Source organism: Podarcis bocagei (assembly GCF_964188305.1).
Source record: "Podarcis bocagei genome assembly, chromosome: 8".
Classification (NCBI taxonomy): Eukaryota; Metazoa; Chordata; class Lepidosauria; order Squamata; family Lacertidae; genus Podarcis; species Podarcis bocagei.
Window position 1 is genome coordinate 45,200,218 of NC_138133.1, and position 16,264 is coordinate 45,216,481.

General features: G+C 39.2%; 1 protein-coding gene across 5 annotated transcripts; it reads left to right on the forward strand.

Moving 5' to 3' along the window:
• The first annotated feature begins 14 nt into the window (after positions 1-14).
• Positions 15-15,439, forward strand: METTL4 (methyltransferase 4, N6-adenosine). Of its 5 annotated transcripts, none has more exons than XM_081204181.1 (9): positions 15-110; positions 1,912-2,409; positions 2,896-2,958; positions 3,334-3,694; positions 4,241-4,310; positions 6,199-6,373; positions 7,377-7,483; positions 8,759-8,853; positions 14,173-15,439. In XM_081204181.1, the coding sequence occupies exons 2-9, from the start codon at positions 1,987-1,989 to the stop codon at positions 14,322-14,324; spliced, it is 1,446 nt and encodes a 481-aa protein (XP_081060307.1). In that variant the 5' UTR covers positions 15-110; positions 1,912-1,986; the 3' UTR covers positions 14,325-15,439. The 5 variants fall into 5 exon arrangements, with proteins under 5 accessions (XP_081060307.1, XP_081060305.1, XP_081060304.1 ...); XM_081204179.1 differs by lacking the exon at positions 15-110 and adding an exon at positions 160-800; XM_081204178.1 differs by lacking the exon at positions 15-110 and adding an exon at positions 160-501.
• The last annotated feature ends 825 nt before the right edge of the window (positions 15,440-16,264 follow it).

Genomic DNA, 16,264 nt, shown 5'->3' on the forward strand with positions numbered 1-16,264 from the left:
GTGACGCCCTCAGTATAAGAAAGCGTAAAGGGAGGAGAGGCGACGTCACTTCCCTCAGAAAGAGGAAGCCGCTCTTCACGAGCGAAATGATCGCAACGGCCGTATATACAGTAAAAACGTTTTCATCTCTATGGTTATCTGCGGCAGCCGTCGGCTACGGTACCTCAACCACGTGACCGTGCCTTACGTACGACAAGGTGGCTGCGCCCATGGGAGCGAAGCTTCATGGCTGTGCGGTGGTCCATCGTGGGCTCCCCTGTGGCGCTGGCGTTGTAGCCGTGGCAGGGAGGCATTGGGTTGGGTTGTTGGGCTGCTCTGATGACCTGTCTGACTTTAATGCGCTCGTTTCTGGGAGTAAACTGTTGAGCTCCTTGCGATTTGGCTTCCTAGTAAACGTATTTGTAGGTTTCCTGCACGAGCCCCCACGGCACAGATCTGTCCTCAGCTACGAACTCGCTAGGCAGTCTCGAAATGGTGACAGTAATACTGTTTTACCTTATGGTAGGGATTAGAATAAGATAATGTTTAGAATAAGATAATGTCTCTAAAATCAGCCCTCGAAAGTGCTTTATGAGTGAAATTGCCACATACATCTTCCCTTCTGTCCTTCAGTAAAGCAAGCAGTTTTATTTATCCTGCCTTTGGGTGTTAGTGATTTGGGTTTGCCTTGCCCAATAGTCTCCCTCTAGGTGTTTTTATGTTTTTATTATCGACCTCATTGGAAGTTTTACTGTTGCCTATGCTACAGATGACTGCAGTTAACTAGAACATCTTAAAATGTATTGTGTGCAGACATTCTTGTAAGTGTTAATGATAACTTTGCTTAAGGGTGTTGGGGCAGTCTGAATGACTTGTTTTGGACAACTTCCAGGGGGGAATACTTTTGCAGGAAAAAGAGCAAGGAGTTTTTGGGTATCTGGAAAGGCCCGCAAAAACTTAAGTTTAAATTTCATGTACAATTCCAGCTATTCTAAAATAGGTGTCAGAGTTTGTAACATGATGTGGTGCTCTCAGACTAGATTTGCACATTGTTTCTGCCATAATAGTGCATAACATGTTGCATAAAAAGCTTGGAACGTTTTTCTACAAATACAAAGTTGACTTTTAAGTACGATTTGCTGAAATGGTTAAAAACTTGAAATTTACTTAAAGCAATAAAGCTGGATAAATGAGGTACATTCTCCCTTGGTTTTTAAACATAATTGACATCCAAGTGATAAACAATTTACTTCTGTTAATTTCAATTATAGTTGTTTTTAAGTAGGTGCAATTATGATAAACTAGTGATATAAACAAATGCATTACGTGGGTTGAGAACACGATTTAGTCTCAGAATTACATTCTCTCTCTCTTGCATATTCAAGGTAAGTGAGGCAACCCTTTCAAATCAATATGGGATTTTCCTGTTACAGTAATTTTTCTCTGTCCATGGTGAAAAGAGCAAGTTTCATGAGCTGGAGACCCCATTCCAAGCTCACCTGAGTAGAAAACCCAAGTAATGCCTGAACAATCCCATTAGGAGGCAGAGATTTAAATAACGTGGTTCCTACAGTTATACAAATTGTGTAACAAGGGCTAAGTAACAGTATTGCACTTAGAAGCATTAAAATGTATACCACTGCTATCTATGATTTAATAACATACTGCTGTCATCAAACTACAATCTTGTAAAGAATTTAAAATCAAAGTCTTTGAATAATTTAACATGGTATACTGGAAGAAATTTATCTGTCTTTGGCTGTAGTCCTAAGTACATTTACTTAGGGAGTAAGACACATTGGATACAGTGGGACTTACTGCCAGGTAAACTTCCATAGAATTATGCTGTTAGAATATTGATATTTTTGGTTAAAAAAACTCCCCAATAATAAATTGCAATACTTATAAAAGGTTTACTTTTTTACTTTTCAGAGATACTGATTTATTTATTTATGTTGAATCCACCTGGAAGAACAATACACTGAAAAACAGCAGGAAAAGCAGAGAATGTCTGTTGTTTGTCATCTATCAGCTGGGTGGCTACTGGACCACCTTTCCTTCATAAACAAAGCTAACTACCAGCCATGCCATTCCCATGATCATTCTGGCTTGGCCTTTGTTGATGGTCCTGCTACTGCTACTTCCTCAGATGGGGCACTCATTGAGGCTATAAGCCTAGATGCTAAAAATTCTTGCAGAAAAGATTCTATTGATGAGGTCAAGGCCCCAGAAGAGAAAGCAAGTCTAATGGTAAAGAATACATATGTTTTTCGGGAAGAATTTTTTAATGTGCTGAAGCCACATGGAGCTGCAAACAATCAAATGGAACTCCAGCAAAAGGGATCTGAGGCTGGTCTAGGAAATGGCGGATCAGAACAGCAAGAAAGAGTCAAGATGAATGGCTCTTACTATACTGCTAAAGCCAAAAAGGTACAGTATAGAGGAATTGCTGCAAAGTATCTTCCTTTGAAACAAGAGTTCTATTTGTCACTGTATAAGCACATACTGATGCTTGATTACTTTAATGAACTGAAGGCTCAATCCCTCTAAAACATTTACAGTCCCATTTCCTTCAGTGCCATTATAATAGTCACTAGTTACTTGGAGTAACATAAATAAAATTAACATCCACATTAGACTTGAACTACCATGTAGTTTTTTTGATTTCAGTGAGTCGACTAATTAACAACATTATTTAACAAGGTGTGCCTATAATATGTCTGCCTTTGACAGCACTAAAGTGTTATCACTTTGGGGGCACAATAGCAGCAAGGCTTTGGTTATTTCTATCAAGTTCTAGAGTGCAAGATGGATCACAGAATCTACCTTTATCTTTTTAAGTATAAAGAACCATAGAGTATGGCAATATTTTTAAATGATAGAGGTGCTGATATTTGTGCATGTTGTTAACTTTAGAAACGAAAAAGAAGCAGTGAACTTAACCATGGTGAACGTGATGCTTTAGAATACCATTTAAAGGTAAGTCGGAGAAATAATTGTGATGGAGGTGTTGCTTGTTTAAGTAACCTCAAATGCACACTTCCATGATTAAATATGCATATACTATAAATGATAGTTCAACTTGCAGCTCTTAGCATAGTGAGCTATAAATAGCACCATTTCAGTATTTAAAGTAGGATAATGAATGCCAGTGTTTTAGAATGGCACTTTCCTTGGCTTGATATTTAAAATGCAAAACTATCAGAATGATTTATAGTGTGGACTGTTCAGTCATTCATTCAGATAATCCTGTTCACAGACTGAAGATTTGCATGTCTGTGGATATGTCTCTGTGGAATTGTAACAACCCGCCTCAGATATTTTCTCTCTTTTTCATTTTTCTTTGCTGCACAGATCAGCGGCTTGATTTTGGATGGTACCAGGAGTTTAGTCCAGGAGGGGCTTAGAAGTGGTTTCCTCCAGCCTAGCTCTTCAAAACAGATTTGTGCCAAGACTCCTGTTATAGAACACAGTAGTTTAGCTGAATTATGTGAGATGGCAAAGCAGTTTCCTTCAGTGAATGAATCAGAACAAAGAGCTGTATGCATGATAAGTGAGGACTCCTGTGTTCCAGAACAAGTTCAGGTTTCCTGTGTTACAGAAAACACCACAAACTCTGCAAAGATAATAACATTAATGGGACAGAAGTACCTATTTCCTCCCAAAAGTGCTTTCCTTTTATCTGATATTTCTGTTATGCAGCCGCTCTTGGACTGTAAGTACATTTCCAAGCAAAATTACCCACTTTTCAATGTTTCATTAATATATTGACAGAGCAAATTGTGTAGAACACCTATTAGCAGAAATGCTTAGATTTGAGCATCAGTAATTGTTACAAACACATATTCATACTATACGGCAGTCACTCATTTTCACCTGTTATCTGATTTCTAGCATGCATAGTGGGAGATATTAGAAAAATTAGAGGCTAATACATCCTTTGTGGAACAGAAACCTCTGTTAATAAAAGAGAAGCATTTTATGCTAGTTTTGGAACTGACATGACTGCCTGTTAGTTTGAATGAACGTGAAATGGAGCCACTTCAGTTTGCTCAGAAGTATGTTTATATCTTTATTTGTAATCAGAGCAGGGTAGCATTACCACTTTTAAAGACAAAACATCACATTTCCATGTTCTTTTAAATAGTATGAAAATTGTTTATTAAAACTTGGTGAGCAACTTGGTTTTGTTGCAAAAAAATAAAAATAGACATAATTTGAAATACCGAAAAATGTGTATTCTTGTTGCTTTGTTTTCTAGATAAAAAAAAGTTTGGCATAATTATAATAGATCCACCATGGGAGAACAAGTCTGTTAAAAGAAGTAACAGGTAGCCTTTTACCTTCTAAAACATATATTTTATTAAACATACATATTAAAACAGCTCCCTTTTAGATGTTAATGGTGTATGTGGAATGACAATTTCTGGCTTTACTAGTGCAATTAAGAGTTGTTTACTACAGGAGACATGTCTATTCAGAAGTAAGTTCCATTAAGTCCTTACTCCCAGGTAAGTGAATATAGGGGACTGCGGCCAGAATCTACTGTTCCAGCTTGAGGGGTGGGGGTGGCAACTAAAGGCATATTAGCATATTTGTTGCTTTGTTTCATTTCTCATTTTCTGGTTGATGTTCTCAAATGTAATGGGTTCTGTTCTGTAAACTCAGATTACGACATTAGAATGCATGCATCTAATTCTCCAGTGGATAACTGCAATTTTATGTCAGTAGAACTTCAATTAAACTGAATTAATACGAAAGTTCTACGAGGCAGTGGGGAACCTGGTTTGATAGTTTTCTAAGGTGAAAATATAGTTATGCTGGGGTTGGGGAATGAGATTACAACACTGAACCTTCCCCGCCCCCTTAATGAGAATACTTCATAATTGAAAATATTAACTTCTGAGCAATATACCTCTCTGAATGCTCTGCTATTTGAAGGTTAATCAAAATGAATGGTTTCTGTGCCTGCGGAGCGTTTGCAGAAGTTAAAGCTACTCTGGTCTGCTTCTAATTAATTCATATTTTACAAAAGCTGCTAGGTGGGATGGCCTTAGTGTCTGAGAGGCAAGCTGGCCAAGAGCTGTACTGTACGTTCCTTTTAAAATAAGCAATGCGTTGAGACTAGTAAAGCAACACGTTTCCACTATCGTAGGAGGATTCTGATTCCACCGCCATTTGCTAGACAGGAAGGGAAATGTTTGTATCGTGTTCTGGGATTACGACATGGGAGGGATGAATGGAGGCAGTTCACATTAGAATAGAAGTAGAAAAGAAGTGGTACTTCTGGAATGGGAGGAATAGAAGGAAGAGTTGTCACAGAATAGCATAACAGCACTTTTGAGTTTATATCACTTTTCCTTGCTGTCTATAACTCTGGCTGTAATACTTGGGTATGTGTCTACCCACCCAGATGGATTCTCAGGTGATCAACAGGCATGCCTCTTTAAAATGCAGTACAAAAAATACAGATATCTGTGTGATGGGCATTTCACTAATACAAATCGCCTGAACAATCACTCAGAAAGCTCTACACTTCATTGTGAAAAGTCGTAGATTTTCATGTCAGTATTTTTCTATTTGTATTACTGCAAATTTGTATTACTGCAGTTTTAATATTAGAAGAAGAGCCTTGCAGACTCAGAGCAAAAGCCCATTTAGTCCAGCATCCTGTTACCCACAGCAACTGGTGATCCTAATGCTTCAGGTAGCATATAGCTATCAATTCTATTCACTGTTGCTAATATTATCTTCTATGAATTATTGTATTTTCCTTTAAAAGTTAGTGGCCATCACCACATCTTGTGGTAGCAAATTCCATTGCTTAACTTAATTAGCAGCTTTTTAAATATTGTATGAATCTGCTGTAGATTAAAGTGGGGAAAAAATCAAAGTATTAGATATTCTGCATTGCAGAGAATTGCTTTAATGTAATATGTAACTTTTAATGACCATAAGTTCAGTTTCTATGCATAACAGAATTTGGAAATGGAGGGATATTTATCGCTGCACCCAGTGGATCAGAATGTAAATAAACAGATGTTCAAATACGATGGGAACAGATTTCACCACTGGATGTCAGTGTTGGCTCAGTTTTAATTTATCTAAATGTTAGTATTGAAAAAAGTTTGCAAAAGATTGCCATTGCTTTGTAAAGGCCTGCTGCTTTCCTTTCTAGCTTTGGTCCAGCTCAGACTTTGTGAATTTATTCATGTGTAGGTACAATTACTTGTCCCATTGGCAAATCAAGCAAATTCCTGTTCCAGCGCTGGCGGCCCCAGGTTGTCTTGTGGTCACTTGGGTGACTAACCGACAGAAGCATTTATGTTTTGTGAAGAATGAACTCTATCCCCATTGGTCTGTGCGTGGAGTGGTGGAGTGGTTCTGGGTGAAAGTAAGTTTGCTGGAACCTTTGGACTTATTTTTATATATGTTTAGTTTTAAATTTATTTCTCAATAACTGTTTTTATTGGTAGCATTTAAAATATTTGAATATTAGCATTTTTGAAGCAAATTTTTGTTATGTATGTAATTTTTTAATATATTATCTCACATGGGAAGTTACAGTTAGGGATGACACCCAATTAAGGAACTCAGTCAGCACAATCCTATACATATCTGCTCAGAAGTAAGTCCCACTGACTTCAATGGGGCTTACTCCCAGGTCTATATAGGATTGCAACCTTACTATGTTAACTGCATGAGTTCTAATAAATTACACACATTTGTACATGTATAAAAAGGGGGGGAAACATTATTTTTTTTGAGCAAGTAGCAGAAGGAGGCATTCCTTCCTGAGAATAATTTGTAAATAGCCTTTTCTTTTTTCCCCTTTTTTAAAAAAAGTCTTCCTGGTTAATCTGATGTCGCTTCTTTTTTCTTTTAAATCAAAATATTTTAAATCGGTCAACGAAGTGTTGCAACCCCAGTTGCAATTCTTGATTTATTTCACTATTTCCCCCATAAGTAGAGATGGGAAGGCCTGGAAAAAAACCTGGAAATTTGGGAGGGAAACTAGGTTTCCCCCCATTTCCCCCCGCAAATGGCTTTGGAAACCTACTTTGCTTTGACCAGTCTTGGGCTGCCCTGCTGATCATATTTCAAATTTGATGTTAGAATCCTTGATCTGAAGCAATTCAGATAAGGATTTATAATTGTATATGTAGCCACACAGTGTTAAGGTTCTTTGGGTTCAGTGGTCTACCCCCAAGCCACCACTGATAGACTTCAGGGTGTAAATGAAAAAGAAAGTGGATTACACAAGCCTGAAGACTACCAATCTCTGAACTAGACTTGGGTATAGTGTGAAAACATCCTTAGGATAGATCAATAGAAAATAAAATATTGTAACATTGATTTGTAACTTGCAGCATTGATTTCCGGTTCCTTTCTATCAGATTACAAAGTCTGGAGAGTTTGTATTTCCATTAGACTCTTTTCACAAGAAGCCTTATGAAGTTCTTGTATTGGGAAGAGTCCAGCAAAATACAGATGTGCCATTAAGGTATGAGTCCATTGATTTCTCTATATTATTAATGGGAATTATTATTATAAGGCATTCATTAGGAATGCTCAGCTGAGGTTCAAAGGAGGGCGTAATGGCCTTTCTTAACAAAACGATATGAAGACTGAAGTATTCTTGTACTCCAGTTCCCTTGAAAGACTAGCTTTTAAGAAAGCTGTAAAATACACCAGACTCCTTCTGCTGTTCGCTTTAGATATTTAGTTGTCTGTTTCTTACAGTGCTGTGAAATTCAATTTCTCAAGATACGACACTGGGAAATCATGGAAGCAGATGCCTTTAACTGATGACCAATTATCACTAAAATGGGTGGGATGTCATTGCAGGGCCAAGATCATTAGCTGCCTTGAGCATTCATTTGAATTGGAATAGGAGGAGGGGGATCCCAAAGGAACTATATCTCTTCCCCTTTAGCAAAGTGTAATCGGTTTATGTGAATATTGGGGCTGGGATCCAAAGAGCCACTTAGCCTAATGTGAGGGGCTTGTGCAACCCCAGTGGGATATTTTCTTTTTCTTACCTTCTTTCTTTCAACAGGCAATCTCCACGCCATAGCACAACTTCCACATAACTTTCAATTTAGAGTGTTGTGCCTGCTGTTAGCAAGATTAAAGCCTCTTTGGGCTTGCAGAACTACTTTCATAATTCTTTGGTCCCTTGCCGAAGTCTCTTTGAAGAGTTTTTGAATTGGTGATTTAGTACAGCTGCTTGGACTTTTATGTGTGTGGTTAAAATAGCAAACATTAACCTATACAGGAAAGTCTTGCCAAAACAGGAATTCTCCTAGTGATATTATATGAAGTGGGTAGCTCCATATCTTCCTTGTTTGGCTAGCCCAAACCAGATCTTCTCCATGTCACCCATGTTAGCCCTGCAGGGCTGTTGGTTTCTGCTGCCAAGTAGACCACTTGTTCCCCTGTATTAAATATAGATCTGTTTTGTTAAGGGCAAACAATATTCTAAAGTTGAAACATATATTGGCTGCACTATATTTGTCTTCTTGCAGTCATATTTCTTTATTGGCTTAGTTTTTGAAGAAGCTTAAGAAATTTCATAAGCTGCCCTTTATCTTTCAAGAAAACAAATACACTCAGCATTTAGATATTTAGCTTCCCAGGGGCTTACCATCTAGTATGGCAGTGAGATATTATTATAATTATTCTGTTTAGAGGGGGAACGGGACCAATGAAGGTTTGGATATTTAGCAAGATATTCTCATTTGTGCTCTCACCATTTATTTTGTTTTGATCTATACAGTAGGATTTCAGAGGATGACATGCCTCAAATTCCTGATCAGAAATTAATTGTGAGTGTACCTTGCAACCTTCACTCACACAAACCACCTCTGACAGGTATGTTCCTGAAATGGTTCTATAAAGCTAAACATTTTTTATATTTTCAACTATTGATACCTTTGAGACGGGTTAATGGCTTGAGTACCTCTGCTCATTTGTTTGTATTGTTAGTTTCTGACCATCAATAACGAACAACTGAGGTTAAAAACTTACTGAAAATTTTGATATTTTCATTGGGTTCTAATTGTGGATTCAATTATGCACGAATTAGGCATTTTAAGAGGGACAGGTTTCGTCTTTCATACTTGGCTTTGCAACTGGCATAACCACTTTAGAAATAACCTTGATCTTGAAGAGGTGAATAACTAGTAGATTGCAGTTGATTGGTTGAATGCAGAGTTCCTGTATATTCAGTGGACATTCCTGAGAAAGGAAGTGAGGGGGGGGGGAGAGGCAATTTTAGCTAATTCCTTTGCCTTCCTTGTGCCCTCTGAGAAGCTGTTACGGAGGGTTGGGATCCAACCCATTACATTTCTTAGTATGCTGCATTTGTGTTCCAGCTAGAGCACTGTAGCATGCATGTTGCTGCCAGTTTGAGGAATTCAGGTTCTAAATTCTTTGGTTCTAAAATTCCTCTGATATTATTAAAGGTGCTGATTCATAGCCGTACTTCTACTAACCTGGACCTTGGGTGGCTGCTTTGAAAGACTGCAATTTTTATCGTCGTCATAGCAAGCAAGTTCACTTTGAGTCAAGGAAGTTACTTACTGAGCTTGTATGTTCTTGGTAGAGGCAGCAACAATGCTTTTCGAGAGGAATATGGGGAGGTAGAGGAAAATGAGAGATGAAGCCGCCTCCTCCCATTTCCTCAATCTCTTTCACTCACTGTGTTTTGGCATCTGAAGAAGTGTGCATGCACACGGAAGCTTATACCCAGAACAAACTTTGTTGGTCTCTAAGGTGCTACTGGACAATTTTTTTAATGTGTTTTTGAGTGCCCACTTGTAGAACTTTTGTTTACAATATGACAGATAGCAAGACCTTTCTTAATATCCCCATGCCAGCCAAATATCATTTGTATCATATATTTATTTATACCCCACCTTTTCCACTGTCAAGGACTCAGGGAAAAAAATTAATGCACCTTTGAACTTCCATTTTTGGTTGCACTGGTTTGTGGTCTATGTGTGCAGCTCAGTTAATCCAGGAAGCTATGCCTGAAGGCGTAACCCCACATAAACTCCATTTATCTAGGTGTGAGCCCCATTGAATTCAGTGGGACTTACTTCTGAGTAGACATGGCTTGGATTACTGCCTACATTGATTTGCAAGGTCCTGTATAGTTGTCTGTCTTGTAAGAAGACCCCTCATCATTGAGCTCGTTTCTTTCAGTAGTGTAGAGCAGGTTCGGCTGGTCTTTCCTTTGCTTGGCTCTATCTGTTAAACCCAAGCAAACCCAAGACCGAGCGCTTGTTACATATAGTGGGTATGTTTGTACATAATAGTTAGCTGATTTCAACTTACTTATGGTTCATACTGTATGGTTTTATGTGTGACCAAGTACATGGTGTTTTTTATGAACAGCAGTATATAAATATTATTATAAATAGCATTAAGGCAGGGTTTTATTATTGGCTTATGGATCAATGATTGCTGGGGACCTGCAAACCATAATACCTGGTTCAGCAATAATGGGAACCCAAGGTTTGCTGGTTTGTTTATCACATTAGCAACATGGGAGGAGTGAATCATTCAAGGTAGGCACAATATTCCCCAAATCCTGGTTTATTGCTGCATGTCATTGTGGCCAGCAAGAGATGATTTGAGTTGAGGGAGCAACAGAGAAAAGTGAGAAAGCGGGATTTCACCATTAGTGGAAGCTTTGTGTGAACAAGACTTGGTGAACTGTTCCTTAAGTAAAAATTATTTACTAACGTACACAAAATACATACCCACCAAGTGTCCTGGAAAAAACCCAGAGCATCCAGTTTTCCCCTGTGATGACATGGCAGCCATCATGGCTCCCTTGGTCATGTGATCTGCTACTTATCCTTTAGTCTAGCTTCTTTCCAGAGGGATCACAACATAGAGGGTTGTATCCAAATAAGATACTCAAAGCAGACCCCCTGAAATTACTGAGTTGGTGTTAGTTACACCCAGTAAGGCTAAATTGGATGCAACCTAGTATTTGGAAATATAAGTGGTTTATGATGTGTCAGTGGTTATTTTGAATCTGTTCTCTGCCCTAACTATTGGTTTTACATTGGGAAGATGGGATATAAATGTTTTAATCAAAAGACTGTACGGTGCTAACAAAAATGGCCAAAACACCACCATTCTGAAATAACATTAATTGGTTTAACAAGTTATTTAGTTGCCTTTCCATATGCACATCTTATTTAATCTGTAGTTCATTAGATGTATCTGTCTTCAGGCTGTGAAAGTATACTTGTATTCCAATTCCAGTCAAAGGCTTCATATTTATAAAGCTGTAAAAGATGCCAGTCTTCTCTTTCAATTCACTTTAGGTGAAGAGTGAAGCATGATCGCATAGCAGAGGTTGAGCAGCCACATCTTAAATTATTATGTGCAAGGCTCTTCTAAACCAGCTAAGACTTGTGCAAATGTTAAATTTTTATTAAATTGTCTCACCTTCCTGCTGAAGAGATTCCCTTTTCCGGCAACGGTGACATTTTATGCGAAGAAGCAAACTTCAACAATAACATCTTAACACAGTTTCATAGTTTCTGTGTTTTTACAGCATTGGTAGCAAAGGAGATTAAATGCTCTGTTTGTGCAGATAAAACTGGAGGAGTCTGAAGGGAAGGGAGAAACAAAATCTGGTGGAGGCATCTAGAAGAGGGGGCGCGCGCAAGACAGTGGCAAAGTGGCAAAGTTAGCACCCACTAGCTTTTCCTGACAACCCTTTCAGTGGAAATTTAGGGTGAAACATGGGGGAATTTTCCCACTACAGTGGTACCTTGAATTAAGAACATAATTTGTTCTGGAGGTCTGTTCTTAACCTGAAAATGTTCTTAACCTGAGGTACCACTTTAGCTAATGGGGCCTCCAGCTGCCGCTGCGCCGCGATTTCTGTTCTCATCCTGAAGCAAAGTTCTTAACCCGAGGTACTATTTCTGGGTTAGCGGAGTCTGTAACCTGAAGTGTCTGTAGCCCGAGGTAGTACTGTACTCATCTTTTGTAAGCAGTTAATTCTGTGATGGGTAAGGCTAACATTAGCAACAAACAGAGGCAAACCTAGGGGGCACAGACCCGTCCCCCTCAAAAATCCCCTATCAGGCATTGGAAGTTTTCCTGTTACACCTGGAGAACCCCCCACCCCCCACCCCCCAGCTTAGCACCTACTTTGCCCACAGAAGGAATCCACTGGGATCTCTAGCAGAAAAAAACTGCTGCTGGTGGTGCTATAGAAGGGGATGGAAAGGGTCCTTGGAGTGGCTTCCAGGCAGAGAGCAGCATGTGTGCCCTATCCAGCCAGGGGAGGTGTGTTCTTCCTCTCCTCCTGTCCACACAACCTCTCCTGCTTCTCAGCTACACACACATACACACACACACACACACACACACGGGGACGACGACCCATAATACAGCTCCTTGCCAAGAGCTCAAGTGACCCTAGGTGTGCCTGTGGCAACAAAAAAGCTTGTTATTCCAGACATGCATTCTGACTTCTTATATATTATTATTTCATGCATTTCTTGTTAAGTTTTCCAGAAATTATGAAAACAAGGTAGGCAGAAGAGAGGACCAGATTCAGAACATATGGACTGGCATTAATGTAGGTACATATGAAACCATTTGTAGTTAATATGGATGGTAAGAGTGTTATCATTTTGAAACAGTTGAACTCAAAATGTTAGCAGCTGTAAAACAGGCGGAAATTCAGCAGGTTGCTGAAGAGAGTCGTTGGTAGAGAAAAACACAGCAGCTGAATTTTTGTCTACTGCGCAACTGTTCAAGTTGCAGATAAAATTGGAGAAACAGAAGTATAGAATTGACTGTGAAATGTAAAGGGAGAGAGGAGAGGACATAACCTTTATTGACCTTTATGGATAGGACCTTTATTGATAAATGATTGATGTGGTTTTTTTTAGTGGGGGGTGTGTGGTTTGGGGAGAATCAAATGAACCTTCATTTTGTTTCCAAGCCTTTTAGCATTTATGTCATCATGTTTTCAGACATGTCTGTATTCCTGAATGGTGCTGTGTCTTCACTAAGCAAGGAGAGGGAGTGTTGGCCTGTCCATTTTTAGTTGGTGAAATATATGTTTGAACTCAGTTGATGATCTGGTTGACTGTGCTGAATGCTAATGAAGTGGGATACTAACACCTGATAGTATAGTGCAGATTTTGTGGGGTGCCGGGGAAGGAGGGCCCTTGCTTCATAAGTGAGATTCCACTCGCGTAGCATTGGATTCCACCCACACAAATCACTATATAAACTGTTAATCAGTTATGTAGGTGCAATCCCATAACAAAGTTCTGCTGTCTTGTGAGTATAGTAGAGGCATGTCTCCAGGTCATAATGCAAATATAGGATTGCTCTGCGCAGCATCTTAACTGCGTGTCTTAAACAAGCACAAAACTGCTTTAGCTGGCAGCTTCCTCTTAACAATTTCCAAGGAAGTAGAGTTCTGTGAAGGAGGTAATGATCTGCAGCAGGCTTAATAAACTACAGTCTCCAGGGATCCTCAGAAGGAAACCATAAGAATCGGAATGGCTGAAGAAGAGATATGCCCCACAACAAACCTACTGCAAGCTACTAAGCTTGCAGATCTGCAGTTTCAGTCTTGTGCATGCTGGGAATCATTGAGATGAGTGAGGCTTCATAGGACTGGGCTGTAAACCGTGCTGCGAGGGAATATATTAACCAGTGAAATCAATCGGTGCCTGACGTGTCTCCTCCTTTTAAGTTTCTGTTTCAAAGCTTAAGTTTTTAATGAATAAATTTTAATATGCATTGAATATAGCTGTCCATGTGTTGCTGCCCCCCCCAAAAAAGCACTCCCATTTGAGAGATGTTATGGTGACAATTCTGAAAACAAGGTGGTGCTGAAGCTCTCATTCCCTGTCTCCAAATGAATACTGATAAATTAGAGTGACTGGAAGCTTTGACAGTATTGTTCATACTCTCAAGGTCATTTATTTCATATTCCTTTCTGGCTATAAATAGTAAAGCTGGCTGATGAGATCCTTGAAATTAATTTGCTCTCTCTTTCTCTCTCTCTCTCTTTATTGAAACATTCTTCCCCACCACCCCCACCACCTTCCAACAGCTTTGAGGAAATTGAAGAAACAGAGGTGTGGGGTTTTTTTTTAAAAAAACTAAATCAATCTCATGATTTTTCCTCCCCAGAGATTTTAAAAGGATATACCAAGCCGGATGTGGAATGTCTGGAGCTGTTTGCTCGGAATTTGCAGCCTGGATGGACCAGTTGGGGCAATGAAGTTCTCAAATTCCAGCACATAGATTACTTCACTGCATTCCAGAACAAAAGTGACAAGTAACTGTAGGCTGGGGTTCTTGCGAGCACTCTAGATTTTGTCCTTGACATTGATGCTGCACTTGGGAAACAGTATGAATTAACTGTAAGTCTGCATGGTGTTTTTGAAATCTGTGTGATGAGCACAACAGTGATGCCTTCAGGTATATAATTTGCTCCTGGGTTCATCATATATGTCCTCTGCTGTGGTAGGGTGACTTTTGCAATCATCTTCTGGAGTTTTTGTTGTTTGAGCCACCATATAAACAGCAGCCTTCAAAAATTAGCCTTGCCCTTTGCAGTTGGGCTCCAAGGTGTGTCTGTACATTGAATCATATCTCATGGAGATGATGGTAATGATGATTCCTATACCTAAGTTGACCCCTAAGGCAACTTAAATTCATACACAAATACAGGATGCAATTTATAAAAAAAGTTAAGACAACAAAATCTCCACGTATTACCAAAAGTCTAAAAGCCAAATGCATTCGTATTCCAGCCAAAAGGATAAAGGTCAGCCACCCACAAAATGTCACAGGGCAGGGCAGGTGGACATGTTATCCCTTCCTAGTCCAGTAGAGTCTGTCCTGAGAGAGAGACACAGAGAGAGTGAGAGAATGTAAAGAGCCCAAAGTCAACAGTGTTCTTGTCACAACAAAAGCAATAATCATGGCTTATTTGGTTTCTGTGGGTTTACATCATGATTAACTTCAGCTTGATTTAGGTCTCTGTATTCTAATGATTCCTCTTTCTCAAATATACAGGACCAGAATTTCCCTGAATATGTATTCTGACATTAGCTCTTAAAAAGATGTTTTAAAATGGTTACTGCAATAATTTAATTTTTTTTTGAATGATAAACTGCTTTTGTTCCTTTTTCTTCCCCTTAGGGTTTACTTTGGGGGGGAAATGCTCTAATAAAAATTACCATATGTTTGTATGCAAGACTGTAAGAAAAGGAGTATATCTTAAGAAGGAGTAACCATTATTTAAAAGAGAGCGGAATAAATTTGACTCTGCTACAAATTAAATAAACTTCGGATTGTTCAGTGTGCTGTTAAATTTTTAAATAAGCTCTGGATGTTCACAAGTTGACTGGATTTTTTGTACTTTAATAATAAAAAATCAATTTCAGAGATATTTTTCTTGATACACTATTTACGGGCTTCTTGTTTTTCCAAGTTAAACTATTTAAAAGATTTTCCTTTTGTACTTTGAGATAAACAAGGTGAAAACAACGCCTTTTTGTTTTGGTTTGTGGAAAGGTGCAAACCTAAAAGAGAAGTAACAGTGCAAAATATATGTGTCTACTCAGAAGCAGGTTTCATTGAGTTCCAACAGGGCTTACTCCCAGGAAAGTGAGTGTAGGATTGGTGCTTTAGTCTTCATATAGGCACGAGGCAATTCTGACAGCAGATACCAAAACAAAAACCTCTACAGCACTCCCATCCCAACGCTGCCCAGCTTCCCTTTTCATAGCTGATCAAGCTGTCATGATGCAATGTTGATGATGGCCTATCGACAGGCTCTTCAGGCATGGAAATGAAACCAACCAGTGTAACAGAAAGCCCAGCATTGGAGGCCCTCTCAGTACTGATGTCCTCCATGTCCGTCTCAGGTCTGAAGGCATACCTAAAATCCCCTGGACTCTCATTTGTCTTATACCAAATCTATAAGTGAGGCTGGGTTTGATGCAGCCTTCAGTAGTAGTTAAATCAAAACAATCTGCTTCATCCAAGCTCACAGATCCTAAGAAGAAGTGGGCCTTGCTAGTTGAGTTCTAAAATGATGCTTAGGCACAGAATCCCATAGATGGGTCTGCAAAGATGGCCACTTGGCTTCCCTAAAGCAAGACGAATAAGGCAGCAGGGCATGAATGGACCGGTCTTCGAGGCAGAGCCCACAGACTCTTACTAATTTAGTGTGTGACAGGTGATAGTATTTATTTGTTACAGTGACATGGTT

What these genes read in the sequence shown, in the direction of transcription:
- METTL4 (XM_081204181.1), top strand. Translation starts at nt 1,987, where the DNA reads ATGTCTGTTGTTTGTCATCTATCAGCTGGGTGGCTACTGGACCACCTT. An exon ending in ATACTGCTAAAGCCAAAAAG is followed by an intron (nt 2,410 to 2,895) that starts GTACAGTATAGA and finishes TGTTAACTTTAG; the next exon opens with AAACGAAAAAGAAGCAGTGA. An exon ending in TGGAGTGGTTCTGGGTGAAA is followed by an intron (nt 6,374 to 7,376) that starts GTAAGTTTGCTG and finishes CCTTTCTATCAG; the next exon opens with ATTACAAAGTCTGGAGAGTT.